At 33.3% G+C, this 25764-nt stretch overlaps 1 protein-coding gene across 3 annotated transcripts in view; it reads left to right on the forward strand.

Annotated features, from left to right (window-relative positions):
* Positions 1-25521, forward strand: part of CADM2 (cell adhesion molecule 2) — a 1213566-nt gene extending 1188045 nt beyond the window's left edge. For all 3 annotated transcript variants that reach the window (XM_063448670.1, XM_063448687.1, XM_063448678.1), the window contains 2 exons: positions 17041-17166; positions 20800-25521. In XM_063448670.1, coding sequence (XP_063304740.1) covers positions 17041-17166; positions 20800-20918 — 245 coding nt within the window. In that variant the 3' untranslated portion in view covers positions 20919-25521. The remainder of the gene's footprint in view (positions 1-17040; positions 17167-20799) is intronic.
* Positions 25522-25764: the final 243 nt, after the last annotated feature.

Consider the following 25764-nt stretch of genomic DNA (forward strand, 5'->3'; position numbering starts at 1 on the left):
TTGTCTGGTTACAACTACGTGTCTGTTCGTCCACCCATTGTGCAACGCTATGGAATTCTTCTGGCGCTATATAAATAATAAAATAATAAGAAGAAGAATCATCTTGCATGTTTCTCAGAAACAACAATGTTTACAATTATCAGGCTGCAGTGATAGGGTGTATGCACCAAAACAACTACTTCATGTTTTCTGCTAGAGTGTTTCTTTAAACTCAAATCACATTTTAAACATGTGGATAAATTATTTTCTTAAGCAAAGTGCGTTAACAGAGATGAACAACACTTTACAAAAAAATGCTAGTTTTGAACACAAAATATATATATACCTGAATAAAATCGGATAACCAGTCATCCTGGTATGACATAGATAGCATGAAATTTAAAATGATTCAAAAGCATTTCAGAAAAGAAGTATAGATTTTGTTCCTGGCTAAAATCTGCTACTGAGGTAATAGAAAACAGCCCATCAAAATCATCTTCTCTGAGAAAATAAATTGGATAGGAAAACTTTGACATGTGTTTCACTTTGTTTTCTTTCCTATAAAAAGTATAATTTAATGTAACTAAACCAATGTCCACGATATCATAAATAACTAAGTCTATAATCACTCCTCAATAATATTCCTGTATTTTTAGTTTAATGTTATTTTTAAATACAATTCTACCTGTCCAAACTAAATAAAATAAACTCTTGCCACATGCATTCACTTTAGAATTACAAAAGCATTACTTTAGAACTATTGCTGCATAACGAGACACAAAAAGAATACAGAAGTGTCTCAATTAACTCAAAGGTAGATAAGACACAAAAAGGTCCCTTTATGCTACTTACTTTTGTGGGTTATCCTCCCCCTCCCCCCCCCTCCCCGATAAGGTTCCCTTAGCACACCATTTGGTACATCTATGTATGTACCTAGCTTCTGTTTTATAACAAGACACACATTGAAATCACATTATAACAGCAATAGCAAAAATATTATTTCCAATATAGTATTAAATCAAAAACATTTTGTGATCTAAAAAAATAAACATACACTCTGCTCTTAAATCTATTTTATATTGTTATTATTTTTTTATTTACTATAAGTGCATCTTTTTGAATCTATACATTTATGTTATTGAATCTTTTTTTTTTTAATGTACATAGATGAACAGACCACGCAGTCTGTTTTTAATTGCACAGCGTCATGTCATTCTGTGCAAAATGGGATTTAAAAGCACAAGCAAGCTGTCAATGAAAATAACAGGCAGCCTATATAACAAAGGAAGGAAGGAAGGGAATATAAAGTCAAATAAGGATAAACGTAAGGTCAATTTCAAATTTCAAGCCCAAATACCTGGACTGCAAAAATGCTCAGTCAGCTATATTTTAGACTAAAACATAAAATTTGATAAATTTTAATAACCCGCAAAGACTATATCAGATCATCGCACAAGAAGATTGACCATTTCTCAAGTCATATCCTACTTAGCCTAACTTAGGCAAACATACCTCTAATACGTTGCCATCTTGAAGATTTCCCAATCTATTTTGGCAAGTTTGAAATATAAAATTACCTCTACAGAATTAATGCAGAAAGTATGTAAAACTACCACCTTACAAGCGTATAGTATATATTTATAGCATAACAGTTAAAATGATTAATTCCACGGCTGATTACTTTATAAAGAAAATATTTCTAAATAACCAGGCTTGTCATTTATTGTTTACCATAATCATTCTCCACCATGCAATATGCAGTGTTTGACACATAATAATGTTTCCTATTTCAGTGCTGTCGTATTCTCCTATTCTGAATTGTTAATCAATAGAAACAAACTCCATTAAAACCCACCTACTTGATTTAGCATATTTACTCTAGTATTACAAAGTTATTATGTTAAGATTGATTCCTATAAACTCATTCACCATCTGCTATATATGTCAAGAATGTCCGGGAGATGATAAACGTCTGTTGATAGGATTGATGAGCATCGAAAAAGACTTTTTAATGAAATGTGTTATGTGTCAGTGTTTGCTTTAATGAAATTTAAATTACAGAACAAATAGTGTGCATATTTACCAAAGCTCCTGTTGAAGAATTGTTTTAAAGTTGGCAGGAAATATAAACAGATTTTTTCTTGAGGATACATAGCTACAAGGATTAGTGTGAGGTGTGTGAGGAGATAGCCATTTAGGGCCATGGGACTGTCCACTCCATACTCACTTAGTACACAATTATGCTTGTTTGAGTTGAGAAGAATAAGACACACTATGGTTCAATAACTAAAATGACTGTGGAGATGGCCCACACCTGGTCCATTTATGATTATGGTACAAGTTCCTAGCCCACTTCAATTTATTGCCTGCTTTTTCAGCTACTTATATCAAAGCCATGCTATATATTTTTTGTACTGATTAGATTGTTTCTTCTTAATATTATCAATTGCAATAATGAAATACCACTGAGGTCTTTCAAGGAACCTATATTGTATTATTGCACAAGAAAGTTTAATGGAGTTTCCAGCGTTCTTTTCTGTTCTATATAAAATTATTTTACATGTGGTACCAGTACTCAGTACAGAATGTCAAAACATGTATTTTTCGTAAATATTATTTTATGCAGTACTTGTTTTTGAGGCTTGCTTATCGAGTTCAGCAGTCTTTAAAGAAAATAGTGTTGAAAGCAGAAATGGAGTACAGTTTTGTAAAAGATTAGAGATAGAAAAAATGCATTATAAGTATTACTCGAAAGATTAACCAACAGGGCAGCGATAAATCAAAACTCTGGAAAATGATTCAATCCACTTTAAAATAAAATCTATGAAATACTGTTTAATTAAATACAATCTTAGCTACAAAAAATATTTTAGCTTTACATGTAAATAAGAATGTTATATCTTCCTTCAGTGCAAAGTTGTAATATAGAAAACTGAAATCTAAAGTGTGTTAAAACAATTTTAATGTTGTACATCAACAGGTATGCTAAGCATAACTACAGTTAAATACTTCAAATATTATTGCAATATAAATGCAAGAATATGTAATAATATCTGATAAAATTGGACAGAGTAACAGTTTATATTTTCATTATCACAGACTGTGGAAATTAACAGAATACAGTCATAGAACTGTTTGAGATTACCCTAAACACAGCTATGGTGATGTTGGAAAGGACCAAATTGCACAGAGCAATTCGGCTCCAGTACGGAATGTTTAGTAAAAGCCATCTCTAATCTATATTATATGTTGTGATACATGTTCATTGTGTATACAATTTCATTTTTGTTCTTCTAATTATGTTGCTGACGACAATGCTGTGCACCTATCTTTCCAATAAAACTCATATTTACACAACACATTTACAGCTTAATTGTACACACATATCATATTTATTTACATCTTCTTATCGCTGCCACATTGCTTTTTCCTATTGTGTCGCTAAACCACTTTATGATATGATGTGTAATGTGCTGTATTAACAACATCAAGTACAATATGTAAAATTGATGCTGAAGCTATGAGCAGTCCATTTGGATCAAAAGTTAGGTAGGACCAAACATAAACACTGATATCAAGTCCATCAAATGATCATGCACTTTTTGACTTCATGACTCAGTATAATGCAGAACTTATGACTTTGTGTGATAATTACTGAATGGGATATAATTACTGAAAGAATCTATTAAATAGTTGCATAACTATTTAGTCACATAACTTGTTTTCCTTTTCTTTGTATTGTAGGAGCCTTTCCCCTGGTGCTTTTAGGACATATTTTTTTTTTTAGATATTGTCCTTTCCTTGTAGACCTTTTGCCTAAATGACTCTGACAGTGATGTTCATGAAAGCAATATTCATGTCACCATGTCCCCATGTCCTTATATATGCATATATAGTTTACGTTTTAGTCCTTTAGAGTTTTTGTTTGTAATATAAAAATGTAATTTACTTCAACATGCTGTCATCTTTAATTTCCCATTTGGCATTGGTGGGGCTCCCCAATCTGGCCAATATTTCCCACTCTACTATAGCTGTTATTAAATAATATACCATCTAAAAAAAAAATCATTAGATTATTAGTAAATAAATTATGCTATACTTGTTTTCTTCTTCTTTTTATATGTACCTAACAGTTGTTTGATGCTTTATCAGACAACATGAAAATGAAGGGAAGCAGCCATAACTTTAGGTCTAAACACTTCATTCACCAGAGCCAAAAAGCAGGTCTGGATTACTATGAACTTTTTAATTGTAAACGTGCTAAAGCCCTATTATTACTGAACATGTTGCACTATTACATTGTCTCCTGGATCAAATACTTTCTAACCATTAAAACATATGCAAATATATACCTTATTGTTACCTAATTTCAGAATAATTGGAATTACCATGTGGTGGGTAAGTAGAAACAATAATTCTGTGTTTGCTATTATTAAATAGATGTTGTTTGTTCTAGGTCTGAAGAATTGGATAAACGTGTAGAAAATGCTACATAGTGGTATAATACAGTTTTCTGAAGCATAGTCATAAATTAATATAATTTTAACTTTTTTTATTGTTTAAGTGCTGTATCTCAAAAATTATTCAATATTTAAATTATGATTACTGGCTCTAGTTTAAAATTAATTGAACTGACTCTACTTTGTTCTTATTTACTCATGACGTGTTTCTGATATACTAGAATCAAAGACAAAAACATAAAAAAAATATTATGTTTAGTTGCATTTCAGACTTGCATACAAACACATTTTTATTGAAACATTCTTCTCCACAACCCCCATCCTTTATAGTAAATCTCATTTTCATGTATTTGATATTTCTCACACATCTCATTTATTTATTGGCTTGACTGGCTGGCTTTAATATTTGTATAGCTTATTGCAATAACTGCTAAATTGTAATTCCTCAAAGCATTAAAATTATCCCATAAATTCTTAATTTTTTATTATAGTATATTTCACAAGTAGCTACATTGTTGCAATTATATTTTATTATGTGACGCCATAAATAATATTATTTATAAAGTGCAATATACTACATATCTGAGTTAAAAAATAACAACACATAAAACTAAGCACCTTAACTGAGTTTCAAGAGCATCATGTAAAAACATCCAGTTAGTCTGAAATTCTTACATCCATCACATTTTCATCAAATGTGATAGCTCCCATTATAACGAAGCATGATTCAAATGGCCATACAATTGAAACTATATTTGAATAGTTTCAGTATAACCGTCATTTTGTAAAATAAACATGGATCCATTATTTCTTAATGCCAAGTTTAACAACCTCAAGATTAGAACATATCTCGTATTCTCCCAGTGGGCAGCACTTAAGAAGTGAGTAACATTTCTGTCTGCCTTAGTCAAGTAATCCCAAATGTAGGTAATTGATGATTCTGCATTAGGGACTTATACAAGAGACACATTGTAATATGTCTTTCGAAATCAGTGCCTTTGCACATTTGATCAACAGCCAGATGAAAGCTTTATCACATTTATTTAATTTGAAACTTGAGTTAGTACTTACATTGGACCCTTGATTCAGGGTCTTATTACTCTCTGCAGGGAATAAAGGAAATTACTTTTTCAGTTCAGATGTAAAATTTAGTTGCCTTGGTGAAATTCAAATATATTGTACTTTTTTCTTACATAGATCATTTGTACCACTAAGAATCCGTGAATGAGAAATGTTAACAATGCACTGAAGAGAACCAGATCAATTTAAAAGAAAAAAAAACAGTCTCACAATGATTAATATCTCTGCCAATAATTTAAGTTATAAGATTTAGAACACTCATTTTACATATCCATGATTTTATGCAAGCTATCTTTTCTGAAAATACTAAAACAAAACAAAAACAAAACAAACAATAAACAATACGTACGTATATTTAAAATATGTTGGAACAAAACACATAAGAAAAACGGATTACCTAGAACACCATTCTTTTCAATTTTCTTGATTTCAGTTTTAAATATAGATTTGTGTGTGTTTATTCCTCAACTGTTTTATTACTCTCCCTATTTACCTTATCTACCTGATGTTGCTCTTTTTGCAGAATAATACTAACTTAATGTGACTTGAGCTCCCAACACACTTATCAGGTACATTCTTATTCATAACTAAGAGCAACGTTTTGTATTTTCGGAATAAGCACCTCACAGACAACGTATAACCTCAATGGGGGTTGATTTGGGGATACGTGATGGGGAAGGACTTAGAAATAATGATTTAGGAATAATTGCAGAAACAGACATGCAACAATGTGCCGTGCCATTCAGCAGTTGCAAATGTCAGTAGGGCACTATAAACACATGTAATGAAGCAATTATTTTGCCCCTTTATAAATCCATGGTAAGACTGCATCTTCATTATGTGGCGCAATTTTTGGGTACGCGTTTTAACAATAAAAAGGATATTACATATGCAAAGATGGGCTACACAATTAATAAAGAGAATGGACAGTTTCAGTTATGAACAAAGACTAGAAAAATGTAAATGATTTACTTAAAAAAGAAAAGGCAACTCAAGAGGGATGTGATAGAATTATAGAAATATATACAGGGTCCATACAAACAGCTGTCAATCTTTTCATTAACAGGACTGTACACAGAACAAGAGATCATCCTTTAAGGATAAAGGAAATTATTATAGTTCTTCACAGTGAGAACAATTAGGATGTCAAATTCTTTGCCTAACGAGGTTATTTTAATCAAATTCTATAGAGGCTTTATAAAATAAAAATACTTTTTTGAAAAACTGAATATTATAGGGTATAATAATTAATGTATGTGTAACAGCAAGTTGATCCAAGGGCCCATCTTATTGCTGCTTTGGAATCAAGGAGTATTTTTCCCCTGTTTGTAACACATTTGGAAATGGCTTCAAACATGCTTTTTTTTTATCAACTAGAGAATAAGATTTGTGGACGGTTGAACTTGATGAACTTTATTTTTTTCAACCTAGATGTCAATGTTAATATGAGTCACTAGACTATTGCATTATGCGTAAAACTCACAGTATTTCTTAGTGTACATATTTTTATCGGAAGATACATCTTTTTCATAAAACCCTACTGAAGGTATCTACAGCTTGAACAAGCTAATGATGGCCAAAACTGTGTTTCTTTGTATGGTAGTAAATCAAACCAATTCACTAGCAAAACTACTTGGTATATATTCTGTGAGGACGTCAGAAAATGGCAATTAATTGTATCTTGATTCTCTTAATTTGAACACAACAGACAGGAAACAGAAAAGAGATCCATACATTAATGGCCATTGAAAGTTTAGCATCCGGTCATAACTGCATCCTCGTCATTCTCTATAGATATATCACTGACAAGCAGGTATCCCACTCAAATTAACATTCTCGAAACACTAAAAAATATATTAAAATGATACGTTATATTGTAAATATGTCACTGTTGTAAAGATTCCAACAAAGCTTGCATATTTAACAGAAATAAGTAATTTTGTGAAATGTCTATGGAATCCCTTCTATCAAAATAAAGTTTTAAAATGTGATCCATTATATGAGCCATTCAGCACATATGTAATCCATGAAAAAGATTTAAAAAAAAAAATGCAAATCCTGTAAAAAATATATCTCTGTGGATTTTTTTTGGAATACAGCTCTATTATATAAGAAAAAGCTGTGGTGGTGTGCTGATTCAATATTCAGTGCATTCAGTGCATTGAATTGGGGAGCGAGAATATGAGACAAATATAATAGCATTATAGGAAAGCAACATCCATTTTAATGTAGCAAGTTACTGCATGACATTTTTCAAAGTCTTCACAATGTTCACTGGAAGGTATGATATTTGTCTGATTTATAAAATAACTCAGGGTTAGAGCAAACTCTGGAGATATAAATGTTAAGATTAGTGGCATATATTGCAGATATGACCTATTCAGTCCTGGGGTATACAATAGAGCAATAATATAACATGATTCAAAGTATATATTAAAGCTGTATTATGAATTATCCGGATGTAAAGCATACATCTTAGCCATAAATAACCAGAGTGTAGTGAATACATTGCAACTATAAATGATCCAAGTTTAAAGCACAGTCTGTAACTATAAAAGATTGAGGTTCAGGGTATACATTTTAGTCCTATTATAAATCATTCAGGTTTGGAGAATACATTTTCCCAGTTTAGAATACAAATTGTAGATATAAATTATCCAGGCTTGGAGGTATACATTGTAGTGATAAAAGATCTGTGTTTAGAGTATATATTGCGGAGATAAATGATCCATAAACTGAATCTAAACATTTTGAGAATAAATTGAAGTTACACTGTAAATCACCCAGGTGTAGAGCAAACGTTACAGCTAAAATTGATCCAGGTTTAGATTGTACATTGTGTAATACATTCTTTAAATTATGAATATGAAGAAAAGGCATTGTAGCTCGAATTATTCCAACTTTAAAGCTTTGGTTATAGCTAATTGCTTTATCGTAAATTATCTAGAATTGCAGCATACATTATAGCAAAATGCTATCCAATTTGATAGTATACATTGTGGCAATAAATGGTCCAATTTTATCACATATAAATTAAGTTTTAGAGTATACACTGTAATATTTATATAAATAATTAAATTTTAGGGTTAACCTTGCAAATATAGTATACAATATACAGTATATAAACCAACTTACCATAGGTTTCAGAATGATGGAAGAAGTAGGGATACCTATGCAGCCACCCCTTAATTATTATATTAATTTGAGCTTCAATGCTTGTTACGACACTCACCGCCAGGGGAGTGAAGCCGCCGCTTAGTAGATAATCCCCTTTCTCCAGAAATGCAGTTTTAGTCCAGCCGATCTGCAAACTCCCGAACGGAGCATACGAACATGGCAACTCCCGATCAGCAATCCATCCGAAATACTTTCACAGCTAGAAATAAACGAAAACGCTGTCCCAATAGTAAATCCCTCCACAAACAAGACCAAGCTCCGTCTTGAAGGTCAAACAGGAATGTGTTTAATGGGGGCTACCTGCCCGGTATTTATGCAGGTCTCCACAAGGTGGACACTCCCCTAGGGGACCTTGTGGAAGACTGTACAATATATTAGACAGTAGCCAATCGCAGTGGCCTCAATATAAGCCCTTCCCATTTTACCCATAAATCCTTCTTCTCTATCCCGGAGATAATTAGGAAGAAACCCAATTATCTCCCAGGATAGATACAAACACCATTTTAAAACATAATAAGAAAAATACATTAAAATACATCAATTCAGAAATACCGATTGCATATGGTTCGTGTAACGTATCCCCAGATAGCCTGGATCTGAGGGCATTTTCCTACCGAATAGCGCTCAGATCCGATGTACATAGTTCAATCGCCATGGAGTCAAAGTCTTTCACCAGTCCTTCAGTATACGAATGACTCCATGGGACGGCTACCTGGGTAAAGTCCATACGAATGATAGAAACTCCCGAACTGACCGGTGTTCATATGCCTCGATGAAATAGAAGGCGGGCGGCAGCTTCCAGCGGTGTTCGGTAGATAAAGTATCCGTTTTTAGTTCCATAGGATTTGCACCGAACACCGCTGATTCTCCTCGTGTCCCGAAATGGCCGCCGCCTCGTGGTCGGCATACGAACGACGACCACCCGTATGAATGGAATGGAGAGGTGTCTGCGGTTAACCGCAACGTTCTAATTGTGGTCAATGAGTTAACAAGCAGCACACTCCTCTCCTGGGTGGCCGTTTGTTCGGTAGTTTCAATCGGTATTAGGGGAAACATACGAACAGGGGCATACGGACAGGAAATCCACGAAATCAAGGCAAACAGACGAACCAGCAATATAAGTCTATACAGATGGATTTGTCACAATGCTTATTTGTCAGGAACCCCTGATTGTTAAATTATCTTTTTTGGTTTAGCATTTGGTTAAATATAACTTGTATTGTTGTTTGGTTGTTTTTATAATAATTTCATTTGTTGCATATCTCAGGATGGTAACTCTGTACAGCAGAATCCAATTTTCTGTAAAAGTTTCTAATTTATACTAGAGCTTTTTTTAAGTGTAAAAACTGTAATTAGCCAAAATTAAAAATATAACAAGTAAGAAATTTTAATCTTAACCAAAATGAGCCATGATGCTACAAGTTCCATACTTAGGCTGCACAATCCCGAAATATCATTTAAGTCTGCTCTACTCTACTCCTACACAGTAGCCTGGTAGGGACTGCATTTAGTCAAATACAAGCTCCTCAAAAGTCTCAGTGAGTATTGCAGAGAGGTTGAACTTCATCTGGTCCTAGGATGTATCTGTCCAATTGCAAAGTCATACTGAGTTCAACTGGGGAATTACACTATTTAAATGCAAAAATGCGTATTACTTTTTTTTAACAACAATCTCAATAATTGGAAATTTAAGTGTTTCTAATTAATGCATTTTAGTTTATAATTAAACAAACTTGAGTTGTTACATATTTTTGACCAACAAAATCAAAGTGAATATCAAAGTGAATATCAGTGAATATCATGCAACTATTATCTAACATTAGGTTCCTTTTTATTATCTTGAGTACTATAAATGACTGTTTTTTGTCGGGGTTTTTTTGTATGATTTGTGGTTTTGTCTGCTTGGTGGACTTTTCATTGTATAATTCCTCTATCTTTCTTTCATTCAGACTGCCTCATATGCTTGGGATAGTTTTATCTTGCATTCTGGATACAATGTGTTGTCAACTTATGTACTGCTGAATTATGTTAAGGGCTCAACTTGCAAAAAGTGATGGTTGTCCATCTAAAAATAGAGAGATAATTCTGTTCAGTACTTCTGATTCTGGACTTGTTCTACTACTAAGTTAAAAAGCTTTAAAGCTTTTTTTTTCTGAACTTAATAATGCAAAACACGAATCAAATACAATATTTTTTTATACAGGATTTGACTGCCTTGGCATGATGATAACACTGGCAGAAAGACATAATACAGTATGTAATGAAAATATGTGTGTCTATATCTTAGGTTTTACATATTCCTTAACATGAGTCTCATAAAAAATAACCTTGCTGTACTTTCATGAGTTACACTAAGGACCTAATATAGGACATTTGTAATTTTCAATGCATTAATAGATGTTTATTCACAGCCTAAATGTGGTCATGCATTTAATATTTTTTTTTAATTTCCAGCTACCCAGGCTCTTCTCTTCATTATGGTTGACATGTATGTGAAAATTGCATTTCAGTTACTAGTGACTAGTTTACCTCTTTTAACAGAATCTATCCTTAGACAGGGAAATGCTGATCAATGCAAATAACAAGTTCCCAATTCGGAGATGTGCGCACATTTGAAGTTCTTTTCATGTTGGCACTGTCAATTAAAGTACTGTAATTATCAAAGGAGACAACACAAAACTCATCACAGATAATGTGCATTTTGCATGCCAACAATAAACTATTCAGCTGCTGTTTAACCTCCTCAAATGTATGAAAATCCTGGTTTCCTTAAAAAAATATTATAAGTATATTCAAGTGCCCTGAGCAAATATTCATACTCTTAGATGCTTCCATATCATGCAGTGTTTCAACCTTGAAATGGATCTAATGGGGAAATATCTATCTAAAACTGTGAAGTTGCAATGAATTTTTGTTTTGACACAAAAGTTAATTAAACAAAAAAACATACATTTGTTGGTTCTATAATAATTCATGTATGTTGCTATGATATTCCTAAATAAACAGATATTGTTACCATACAGACAGGAACAGGAACTGCACATTTAAAAACCAAGCAACCAAGGTGCAACAGTGCTGAGGTTGGCACTACCTCTTTAGTCATGTAGAAACAGCAAAGAAATGGGCCGGTTTTTGAATAAGACAGTTTTAAGGAAGTATCCCAGAAAAAGCAAAATTTTAAGCTTGATAAAGACCTAGTTTGTGAGGTTGACATGGTGCTTATTCAAACCCTTTAGTGCCCAGTACATTGTGTTTGCTATCCCTAAATAAGCAGTGACACAAAACAAGTCTTTTCAATTTAAAATGAAATTGTCCAGAAAATACATACATCGTATAAATAACACCTTGAAAACAAAGTTGCTATCAAAATAGTTCTGGTGAAGCACCAATCAGATTCTTTAATAAGAAAGCATACATTGTAAACACTTCCCAGAGCATCTTTAAAATAATTATTAGAAAATTAAACGAATATGTCACAAGTCACTGCTTAGAGAAGTCCACACACCAAAACTCTGTGACTGGGCAATGAGGGCATTAGTTAGTGAACCATCCAGTTGGAAGAGGCTGGAGGTATGTTCCTGCAGGAAATCAGACTTGTGACAGCTAACTATAACCCATGTGCTCTGCAAACCTGAGTTCATGGACACATGATGAGAAGAAAAACTACTGAAAAAAAATATATTAATTCATGTTTAAAGTTTTTCAAAAGGCACATGCAAGTAATGCCATCTCCAGAAATCATACACGTGGTGGCACACAGAGTGCCAAACTCAAAATAGGGGATGTATTATGCAATAATTGCAAATATCAAAGACCAGCTGAATTATTGCACATCTTGCAATAATCTTTGTGAAGGACACAGAGATTATTGCTTTGGAACATCTTGACACTCACACATGGCACACAATGAGATGTATTGCCCAGGCACTCTGGATTTCCATTATATAAATAGCTTTTTAAGATTCTATTGTGGACTAAAGCACACAATACACAGTAATACACAGTGATATGCAATGTATATGAGTGTATCACAGTGCTCCTGTGTAATAAAACTACTAGTATTTTTCAGAGTGTATGAGTTTATAACAGCACTTGTTTGGGAATACAACTCACAGTCACATATTGACTGTACTACAGATCTACACATTAGTAAACCCATAAAGTGTAATGTGGGGCTGCTGTGTGTGATGTGTGTGATATGAGTGGTGGCTGGATGTTATATGTTGTGTGATGGTGTTGTTTCTTTTGCCCCCATTCTCATTATCATACTACAGGGAGTGGCATATGATTCCTGGTGGTCCAGAAAGGGTTACTAATTAATTCCTGGTGATCCATTGTGGGAGTGCATTTTCTAAAAGTGCAGTCTAGGGTTCAGTAATGACTCAGCATGCATGTTAACCCAGCTGTTGAGCTATAAGTCATACAGTAAGTTTTTGGACATTGAGGGAGAGCATACTATACTTTGCACTCACTGGAGATGCTGACCATGGTTTTCCCCCAATGAACCACCAAGTATAATCCCCACTGAACAACCAGTGAATTTACATGGTAATTTAATTTTTATTTAGAATATTGCCAAATCAGCCAGGGTATAGGGGAGCTATGATTCCCTTATGAACCCTGTTCTAAAAACAATACTATGTAGAATACACAACAAGTTACACTATAAAATATCATCAAGTAAACTTGTTTAGTGTTAAGTTTGTAGCTTATTGTTTTTATTTTATTAAAAGCATAGATTCATAAAAAGAAGTATTTTGATCTCAGTAATTTCTTTGTATCTCTCCTACCCCACATTTTTGTACGCATTGCTCAGGAAAGAAAGCTTTGAGATCTAATAAATGTGTCAAACTGATCATGTATTGTATGTTCAGCAGCTTGAGACTTTTCAGTTCGAATGAATAGATAATTCAAAGAACCATCCAGCATCAAAAACTGATTGAAGATTCTATGCATACCGTCTAATTTGTCTTATATTACATCAAATTTACTGACAAGATTCATTTATTTTTTAACATTTTTATTTTTAATATATATTATAATAAGTTAAAATGTAGATTAGAAGAAAATTACGAATTGTACAAGAAAGGAATAAAAATGCACCAAAAATAGTTATCAAACACCACATTTTTTAAATGTGGGTGTTATTTTTGCCAAATATTGTTAATTTGTATACTAATTAACTATAGGTTATTATTATTATTATTATTATTATTATTAGTTATTTAACATTTGTAATTATGAAATATATAGTTTTATGAGAAATATACTAGTGCTAAGATTATGTTTTAAAAGAAGTTTTTTGTCAAAATAATAATAGGATAGAATTAAATTATATTAAAATATATTCAGATTTGGTTGGTGGCAGGGTCTCCAAAAACTATGAGAACGTTTGATGTTTTTCTGCATATTATATTTTCTATTACATTAATGTGTTGTTGTTTGATATTGTATTATATTATAAGCTAGCACACATATTACCTGACTTAAATTCAAAGGGAATTCAAAATTAATTTCAGGTGATAGACATATCATGACGTAAAAGAAACATGGCTGAATATTTCTCATTCAGACATTTTCGCCAAACATCTAAATTCACCCTAAAAGTTCATTTGCCCGAAACTGTAATTTTTACTTTTTGTTTTTGTTGGAATTATCCCTTTTAAAAACAAATAAACAGACACAGAAATGTGTTAAGGCAGCAAGTATATGAAGAGTTAAGTATTTAAGTATTTACCTTATTTCACAGTAAAATGTATATAAATAAAATTCATATCTGTGTTTATTGCTAATATATATACACAATAATAGCTGCCATCTGTTTCACCATATTTTTACAGTTTTACTTGAAGTCTATTAGTTACTTGGTGAAAAAAATACAATACTGCTTTAATTTGGAAAAATTAGCACATGTGCTCTGTTCTGACATGTACATTATTTTCTAATAATTTGACATCATAAATGCATGTATGGTCCCTATTTGGGAGTTGACTCTCTTAACCATGAAGCAAATTGTGGGAATGCTGTGTTGCTGCAGCCAGTCGAGATGCTACTCCATCACACCTTTGTCAAGAGACAAAGAATCTCGGAGTAGACATGTGCTCATTGTGCCTATATCCCTGGTCCCTGACCTATGGAGCAAAGGGGGGCCCAACACTTTGTCAGTGGATTGCCAAGGTTGAGGAGATCTGAAAAATGGAGGCCCTAACAGCTTCTCTAGAGAACAGGGCTGAGAAGTGCAACAGAACATGGCTCACACGGTTGCAAAATGTATCACAGAATGAACCCTCTAAACTGAACCATCCATCCAGCACTCTGCTTCCCATTTAGTTCCTCCTTCTTTCCTACTCTCTAGTGTTGCTCCTAGCTCTTTGCCTTCCTTATCCAATTTAGGCATTACTCATTCCCCATGCCTGGATATAGGGCACACAATATGTTCGTTGAGTCCATAGATTGAATGCACCACAGTATGGGGAAGTGTTTCTCCCCATTATTTTATCATTGGGTATCTGTTTTGGACTCTGATCCATCATTATGGTTGTGCCTTATTTCTCAATACCTTTGTATCCTTGTGTACATTTGTAATCCCTGATTGCTGTATCTTTTTACCTAATTTTTCTTGTAATTTTCTTTTAAAAACCTTAATAACAAAGACTGACTAAAAAAAAAAAAAGACAAGCATGTATTGTAATTGATATAGCCAGATAACTGCATAGTGAATGGTTCCTACCCCTTCCACCACTTGTGGGCTGTTTCCCAAATATTTGCTGTTATATAATGTAGCAAAAAACATTGCCTGTCATGCGAACGATGACAAAAAATAACTAACATATAACAAGAATGTGCTAATCAGAATATAACAATGTGCAGATTGACTCTCGCATGCAAGCTATTTTTTCTAAAAAAAAATAGTATAATGCTCGGGTCTATTAGCCCACACAAATAACCACAAAGGGCTGGTGAATAGCCTTCCATCTTCCATTACAAAGTATTCAGGGGATGGAATAAATAGTCTTACATCTTACTTTGTCCTATGTGTAGTGAGATAGAGGACAATATAGAACCACGTATGTCCTGACAGGTAGCCACTCTAAACTAATTCCACCCCCTTAGTGGGGGAGGTGAGGGCAATTCAAGTATTCAATTCAAGTAGATTAAAACTAACATTAGGACCTCAACAACATCTATGTAACATTGTACAAATAGATTTTAGAGATATCTCTTTTTGTAAACAGAATCTAGCTCTTTTAATGCTAACTATGCTATATGAGGATAACAGGAGCAATAGGGTATATAGCATTTATTTTCAAGAAACAATAACTATTTAGATTTAAGCAACTTATGACTGCAGCGTCCTTGTAAAATTCTCTTCAATTCTAAATACAATAAGTGCACTGTACATTACACCCATGACAATGCAAGAGCCGTTATTTGTTTTATAGAACAGAAATTAATTAATAATTTTTATATTTTTCTCACTGGGAGCATTTTTAAATATGTATTTATTGACTCTATCAGAATCCACTACATTTGATCATAATACAATATTTTATGAAGAAAGCATTCTTAAATGAAGAACAGGAATATCCAAAGTTCTTAAAAGCATGGTTTCTATTACATGAAAATAGTAACTAGAATATGCCAAGAACATTTACTATTTGTTATTATGTCTCCAGCTCACCTTGTCAAGTTTTAGAGGCAGAGCTATTAAATGAAACTACTTTCAGATGCCCTTTCCTGCAGGCAAAGTACTATACATACAGTTGAAATCCCCCATTATTTATGTGTTTTTCAATACTTTTATAGCTTCCACTGTGCTATGTTACAAATATTGTATAGGATATATCTGTTTATTAAACAATTAACTGTTACTCCGAACAAAAAGTGCAGGAGTCAAAATAAAAATCTGTACATTGCATGTTGTATGAATCTGATCCTTTTTTCATATTTTGAAGAGTAATCTATTGAATAGATCATGTATTCTAAGCTATAATAAAGGGTACAGAAAGCATTTCATCTATTGCATAGAATCCACGAGAATGAATGAAGCATACCCCACTGAGAGACTGTTGAATGAATTATGTATGAATCAGACTCTGTTATTTTGATTCTATCTGATCCTTAATTCTCAATTCCTTTTATTTTTCACTAAAATGTCTTGATTCAGATTTTCCAGTTAAAAGAGTAAGGCAGTGACATGCTCCGTATTTGTTAAATATGCAACTGTTTTTACAACTGTTTTACATTACATTACTGTGTCATATATTCTGCTATTAATCTTTTACTGAAAGTACCTTTTGTCAAATTTATTATTCTTAATATTATTTTTTCTGTATTTTAATAGATCCCAATGCTTTGACTGGACCAGCAGCAACTGACCACGCACTAATAGGAGGAATAGTAGCAGTGGTTGTATTTGTTACACTGTGTTCTATTATTCTTCTTGGACGATACCTAGCAAGACATAAAGGTATGCTCACTTTCACTGAAGCTCTTGGACACATCATTATGTTTTTTTTAAAGAAAGGGAAATGGATTTCGTTCTTTGTAAATGATTTAAAATACAAGAAATGTACTTGTTATGATATATTATTTTGATGTATTTTAATAATAATATATGAATAGAAATTTAGCAACATTTTGGAGTTTCTTCTTAAATGGTTGATAATGATAAAAAATAAACCTAGATCACTTATATGAAAAATAAAATCTTTATTTCAACAAATATTTATTAATGAATTCACAGCATCTCAGGAATGGCAAATAATATTGATTAAAGGGACTTCCTCTTAGGAAGTGATTTTGGTACATATATGCTATCCCTACAGAAAGCTGCAATTCTCATGCCCAATAGCTCTGGTCAGAGGTTTAGAATAAAATTGATTTCTTTATTTAATGTATTTGATGTAATTTCCGACTACATTGCAGGGTTTAAATTACTTTGTGGCTGTTATACCAACAGTCACTAGAGGCGCATCCGCTGAAATAGCCGGGTAAAAACTCGGCTATTTCAATCATATGGTCTCCCAATGCTTTCCTATGGGAATGCATTGGATTGGCTGAGATCACAAAGATTGATTATCTCAGCCAAAGAGATGGGCCCAGTCACAGAGAGAGCAGAGCGGCATGGGGTAAAAGGTAAGTAAAATAACCCCAGTGGCTAGGTCACTATAGCATTAGGAATACACATATGTATTCCAAAAACCAAAATGTTGCTGTAAAATTTATTACATTAATATAGAATCATCTGAAAGCTTATGCAAAAATATTAAATCAAGGCCTATACATGTTTTATTTTATTTTATTATTATGAGTCCTTACATTATTATTATTATTATTATTATTATTATTATTATTATTATTATTATTGCCATTTATATAGCGCCAACAGATTCCGTAGCGCTTTACAATATTTTGAGAGGGGGGATGTAACAATAAATAAGACAATTACAAGAAAACTTACAGGAACAATAGGTTGAAGAGGACCCTGCTCAAATGAGCTTACAGTCTATAGGAGGTGGGGTATTAGAAACATTAGGATAGGAAATATCAAGTAGGAGTGAAGCAGAGCTGGAGGAGAGAGCAAAGCACTATCCTTTAGGAGAGAGCAAGAGACAGGTATGTAAGGGAGAGATTACTCTGGGAGGCCATACGCTTTCCTGAAGAGATGGGTTTTAAGGCCCTTCTTAAATGATTGAAGACTAGGGGAGAGTCTGATGGCAGTAGGCAAGTTATTCCAAAGGAGAGGAGCCGCCCGTGAGAGGTCCTGCAAGCGCGAGTTGGCCGTACGGGTGCGAGCAGCGGTCAGGAGGTGGTCGCGGGCAGAGCAGAGGGTACGAGGAGGGGCATACCTCTGGATCAGTGAAGAGATATAAGAGGGGCTGGAATTGTTCAGTGCTTTAAATGTATGGGTTAGCACTGTGAATTGACTCCTATAGGATACAGGGAGCCAATGTAAGGACTGGCAGAGGGGCGAGGTGTGAGAGGACCGACTGGATAGGAAAATCAGTCTAGCTGCAGCATTCATTACAGACTGTAGCGGGGCAGTACGGCTTTTGGGGAGACCAATCAGGAGAGGGTTACAGTAATCCATGCGGGAAATTACTAGAGCATGGACAAGCTCCTTGGTAGCATCTTGCGTAAGAAAGGGGCGGATGCGGGCTATGTTTTTGAGTTGGAACCTACAGGACTTGGCAACAAACTGGATGTGAGACTCAAAGGTGAGACCAGAGTCAAGTATGACGCCAAGACAGCGCGCTTGCAGGGATGGACTTATGTGGATATCACTGACTTGAAGGGAGAGTGAGAGAGGAGGATCAGTATTAGGAGGAGGAAAGACAAGGAGTTCAGTTTTAGAGAGGTTAAGTTTGAGAAAGCGTGACGACATCCAGTCAGAGATGGAAGAGAGGCAAGCAGTGACACGTTGCAGGACTGCCGGGGAGAGGTCCGGTGAGGAGAGGTATATCTGAGTGTCATCAGCGTACAGGTGGTAGTTGAATCCAAAAGAGGCAATACGTTTTCCAAGAGAGGCAGTATAAAGAGAAAATAGAAGGGGACCAAGGACATAAATACATAAATCTTTATGAATAATGTAGGTTAAAAGATGCTGATTAGAAAGTAAATATCAGTCTGTAAATTAATACAAAGGTTAATAATTATTAACTGAATCCCTATGGTTGATGCAAATGTAATTATTTGCATTAAAAGGACATGCCAGACCCTAAAGCATTTCAGCGTGCTGTTGTGCTTTATAGAACTTTTTCAATAGAAATTGTCACTTTTAGAAACTAACATTGTTACACTACCCTTGCTGTCAATAAGACAACAGGTCCTTTTAATCCCTTGTTGTTTAGGTCAGTGGAGCTAAATGCAAGAGGCAGGCAATTGCTCAGAGCACTTGCCTTGCACATATGTCTCATTGAGCTGCATTTGGGAAGTCTGTAATTGGACAGCCACAGAATGTCTGGGCTGAGGAATAAGTGGAGGGCTTATAAAGGCTCCAGAAAAAAAGATCTGCATCTTTTTTGGCTGCTTTTGATATACCCCCAAATAAAAATTGCATGATTAATTGCATGCATGTTTTCAGTGGGATATATGGACTAAAAAAATATTCTTATTTATTTGCCAACGAAGTGTCCCTGTAATAAATTTACCCCTATGTATCATGTTACGGAAAAAAAAAAATATATGATGCTGGATTATCTGTTCATAATAACTTTTGTGACTTTAATAACTCCAGAACAACTTATTTTTAAGATTTTAGAAAGATTTTCTTATTAAAAAAGCATGCTTTACATAATAGTTTCATATATATGTAGTGGCTCTGGTGTCTACAGCATGTCCCTGCAGCGTTAGAACTGCAAACACTTTTTTTTAGTGAAAAGGAAGTATTTACATTGCTGGCTAGTAACACCTCTAGTGGCAGTCCCTCTAGTAACATCTCTAGTGGCAGTCTATTGAATCAGTGCTGCACAGTGCGCAGGACTGGCATTCAGGGTCTTTACGCTCTGCATGGAGGTGCTGAACATTACCCATAGAGATGCATTGATTCGATGCCTCTCTATGAGGAGATGCTGATTGGCCAGGGCTGTGTTTTGACGTCCATGTGCAATAGCCTCCCAATGCTTTCCTACTGAAAAGCATTGGATTGGCTAAAATAATAATTAAAGATCTCAGCCATAGAGGCAGAGCCAGGCAGGGCCAGCCAGCGCAAGACCAACACGGCGTGTGAGAACAGCTGATTAAAATCACAATTAATCTCCAGAGAGAAGGGGGCCATGGACCTAATGCTGCATTCCAACACTCTAGTGTATCAAATAAATGTTTGCATTCCTGACCATATAATGTTCCATTAAGGTTAAATGTAATGTTTATTTAATAGTAGTTTGTGTTTTGTTTCTGTTCGAGTAAGAACAAAAATGCCAACATTCAGAATTCAGAAACTTCATTAAAATAATCTGAGGCAGATCCGAACATTGTATATAAATTATATGGTAATGTATTGTAAGCAGCTTTGCTCCACATCAATCTCTAAATGAAACAAGAGACAGGTGACGACAAGTAAAATTTCTAACAACCATTTCTATAATCTTGATCTCTGTAGGGACATATTTAACAAATGAAGCTAAAGGAGCGGAAGATGCCCCTGATGCAGATACAGCCATTATCAATGCAGAAGGCAGCCAAGTTAACGCGGAGGAGAAGAAAGAATATTTCATTTAAATGCAAACCTGGTTACTCTAAATGTTACTTATCAGGCTGACTGCTGGAGAATACTGGCTATCATCTTTCAGAATTCATTTTTTTACCATCTTCCGCTATATTTTATTAACTTCTGCTATCAATAGCCGGCTTGTGCCAACATTCAGCTGTTGACAGCACCATACTTTAATTGCAAATCATAACATGGGACTTTTCATATTGCTTAAAAATCATGCCCTTCCTTCCGTTAACATTCAGTCATACAGTGCTTGAATATACAGCCTTAACAAGTTTTTTCACTTTAACAAACCATTTTATTTTTTATTTTTATGTTTACACAATGTACTTCCAGATTGCCCTTTAATCTCTATTTAATCTCCAGCACACCTACATATATAAATATCCACCTATGTATATGCATATGTATTCACATGTATGCATGTATGCGGTGAGTCATAAAGTCAATACAATTAGGTATAGAATTTATTAAATTCTTGACAATATTTTTATTGAGTTTGACATTTTCATTTTCAAGCAATGTTTTTATACTTTGTACTGTCTATTTGGTTGTTAAATGCACACCACTCGAGAGGGACTAAATTTAGTAGATGAATAAAATGTGGCATAGATTCGGCATTTATGTTTTAACCGTTTGGCTGCCAGAGCGATGTGCAAAATATGGCCCAGTGGATCTTGCATTCAAATGGTTAACATTTTAAACATAGCATTTAAGTATTTTTTTTTTTTTTGTCGATGGGGCTGAGCCATGTATAACATTCCTAGTAGTCAAATATCAAAAATAGGTTTAAAAAAATGATATTAGATGAATTACATTAAAGCCCAGGTTCAGTTTAATGAATTGGTTCTTCCTCTTGTATGTTGTAGTTTAAATAAATCATTTATTTAACCATTTTCTTTTACTTAGTGGACTGTAATCTTATTTATCTGGTACCAGTGTCCATATTTATTTTTTTTATTTTGCCTAAGTGGATTTATTGTTGTTAATTTCTATTTTTGTTTTGTTTCTTAGACTTGTAGTTTTTATTTTATTTTTTAATTAAATAGTATTCGGGCATTGCAGGAGCATATTGTATATAGTACATTTGTTAAATCAACTTGAATATTATTTGATACATATTTAACTTTTTGGATGTAAACAAGTCACATGTACCCATTTTCTAATGCCCCTAAATCTTTTTAGATACATACAAATCCGGGATTATGTGTAGATACTGTGTTTGATTTTCTGTCTGTATGTCCGAGCACTGTTCAGAAAAAAAAAAAAAAAACCTTTTTCTAGTTCATCCTATTTTTTATCTGTTCTACAATGGAAGCACAATGTTAAAGGAAAGATACTTTAAGCTAACAACCAGTGCAAAGCCTCAGGTTTTCAATTTCAACCACATTTGAGTAATGCTCTAGATGATTGTTATATTGCTTAGATTTAAACTTTTATTTGACAGTTTTAACTATTGTTTATCATTATTGATTTGCCAAAAACTGATGAAAAAGTTAAAAAAAAAGCATTACAACAAAGGATACATGTTTTATGTATAAACGAACTAATTCTTTATATTAAATTTCTGTCTATGCATTCTGTGAGGTTTAAACTATGTCATGGTAAATAAAACTGAATTTCTGATACTCTTAACTTCACGGTACAAGTTACAGTGTCAAATTGGTATTATTTACTTAACAGTGATTTGTATTGACTTGAGAACCAACTGTCAAAATTTAGACTGGAATAAGCTGTATGATATTGTTACATCAACTGATTTATTTTTTTCACATTGATTATTTTAGTCTAAATTTTGATTCGCATGTCACTGAATCTCACTGCTTAGCAAATAAAAACTGATTTCTCCATATATAAATCATTAAACATTTCTGTGGAGTGTACTGATCGCAATTTCCTCAGCTATTCATAGACTGGAGATTCTGGAAATTCTCTTTTTCTGCAGACTATAATAAATATTAAATTCCATTTCTTGTCTTGATTCCCATGCCAGGAAATGAGAAATTCTTTAAATCACACTTTTGCCTCAATCTCCCGGGTATTGGATATTTGAATAGGAGAATGCCAGATTAGAGATGTTTAAACACATGGCAGCCTATGAAGCTGAGATTATGTCTGTTTTTAATTTTAGAATATGTGGATCCAGAACATAAAAAAAAAGATATCAAGACTCCGTCTTAGAACATATATATATAATACTAATGATAGTTTCTTTAATAATAACTGTGGAAGACTTTCAAGTTGTTTATTCTGTAATATTTCAGAAAAAAATAGTGATGCCTATAGAGCAACACGTTTTCAGAATATACCAAGTATACATAATATGATATGGTTGAGTGTTGACATAATAAATCATATACAGTATTACATTTCAAAGAAGTATGTCTTCATTGATGTGACTGCATGCTTGGTTTTTTTAAAATTCACTCTAACATGTGAAAAAAAATGCAATAATATGTTAAATATAGTTACGATGGCAAAAAGACAACAGAGGTACAGTAGCTGCTAAACTAGTAACATGGTATAGGATTGCCAAATAGATCATATGTATATATTTATATATATATATATGGTTAAGAGACACAATGAAACAAAAGGTCAATTTATTAACACAACTCAAGAACTACAGACAAGTTTGTGGCATTTGAGCCACCTTTTTTACAAAAACCCTACAGTATTTTTTTTTTCTATTTTGTGATTTCTGTGCTGTAAAACCATATCTTTCTTGAAGACACACATCATTTTAACCCTTTCATTGGCAGATGAAGTTGAACATACTGTAAAATAATACATGAAGTTTGAATCCTTAGTGTTCTAGCGCTTTTCAGAACTACCAAGGGTTAGTCTTGGTGGCAAGTGAAGATAAATCAACATTCTGTTTTTAGGGATGCAGTGTTCTTCCGAGGCTATGTTAAAAAAAAAAATATCTTCCAAGATGTTATAGGTGCAGCTGTGTAATGAAATTTTCTATAATACCAAAAAAAAAAAAAATTTAAGAGAATAAAACATGATGGGATACCACAGAGCTCTTTGCAGGAGGCTGCAATTCTTAATAGAAGATGTATTTCAGTAATCCTGATTACTCAGTGCTTTATAGTTACATCCTTCAAACAGCCTTATGTATTATTATTTCTGGCTGTTGATGATATATAACAACTTAAACATATGCAGCATTTGCACTGAATTATGGGAATTTGTGTTTTGAATCCATTTCATTCCAGTCATTACTAGAAGAGCCTGAAAAGTTATTATAATAACTTCCAGTTTTTTTTTCTAGAAATGATGTAGCTATATATAATTATATAGATATATATATACATATATATATATATATATTACTGTGTTTGTTTTAAAGTGCTATAACACTGCAAACTTTGTGGATCATACATTTTTGCTAATACTAAGATTATATTTGCAGACAATTTACAAGGTCATACAGAGATTTGCAATGTAAAATTGTGTTTCCACATATAAATAATGGTTTTGTAAACGTTTGAACTGCATGCTTGTGGAAAATGTGGACTGTTAAGCACCATCTGCTTTCCTTGAATAATAATTCCATATATATTCGTTGCGTGCATTTATTTTTCTAAATTATTGTTGATTCTTAATAAGTAAAATCAATTTGAAAAAAATAATGGATACAAAAAATAATTAATGCTTTCTCAACTGGTGTTAAAGATAGTCACCCCATCATCAGAAATGGTTTATGTTTTTTCACTGGCATAAAATATCCACATTAACCTATAGCATCTCCCCAAAATTAATACAATTAATAATAATGGATATACATTGTGAACCCATGTTTGTTTCAGATAATGTTACTTACTTTTAATATTTTGAATAACAAAAGAACCAGACATAAATAGCGTTTTTTTCTTCCAGAAAGTGTAAATTTACCAATATTTTGGAAAAAATGCACTTGTAGAATTCTCCGTCTAGTGTATGTGAGCAAGGATGGTCTTTCTGTTGCATATTTCTGCAATTGTACAGTTTACAGTGTCCGTTGATCAATGTAAGGAGGAATATTTGATGTTTCTTTTTGAAAGACTGAACTGTTTATAAATAAAAATCATGTCGCTGAAATGTTGCTTCCTATAAATATGTTTATTGGTCAACATTGAATTCAGGAATCAGCTAAAAGAACCTGCTGAGTATCTTAATCAAAATGTGGGCTAGATACAACATATTTTAATAGAACTCTATTAAAAATCTTGCACTGAGGGTACATCTCCTATTCATACCTGAAGCAAAAACAAAATAAACTTTTTTTCTAAATATGATATGGAATTTAACACCTCATGTATTTTCATTTTAATGTTCAAATAAACACAATCTCTCAATGAAAAGGACCATGTGTAATTATGTAATTCACAAATGTAAAGAATGACGTTTACTCTGTACACACGTGCTAATGCACGTCTTGTAGTTACATGTTCTTCCATGTAACATAGCAGTTGTAGTGTTAGTGCCACTTATCTGTTACCAAAATGAAAATATCTGTACATATGCTTCTTTTTTCCCTGTTAAAGGTGATATTAGCATCTCTCATGTGAGACATTTCTATTTCTTCAATAAAAATCTAATGAAGTACACTAACCTCTTAAATTTTGCATGGTTACTTTGTAATGGCAAGTGCGTTAATGCTACTTGGATGTATGATGACTATTTGGGGGTATGTTTTTATTCAATATAGATATGCAATAACAAGGTGTATAGATGTACAACTGCAATGACTGCACATTCTGAAAATAGAAGCTAATTCCTTTCTTCTGAAATTATCTAGACTGGAAGAAAAGAGATTTAGTCTAAGGCAAATTAAATGCTTTTTAACAGTAAGAAAAATAAGGA

Source organism: Pelobates fuscus, chromosome 1 (genome assembly GCF_036172605.1).
Source record: "Pelobates fuscus isolate aPelFus1 chromosome 1, aPelFus1.pri, whole genome shotgun sequence".
Lineage (NCBI taxonomy): Eukaryota > Metazoa > Chordata > Amphibia > Anura > Pelobatidae > Pelobates > Pelobates fuscus.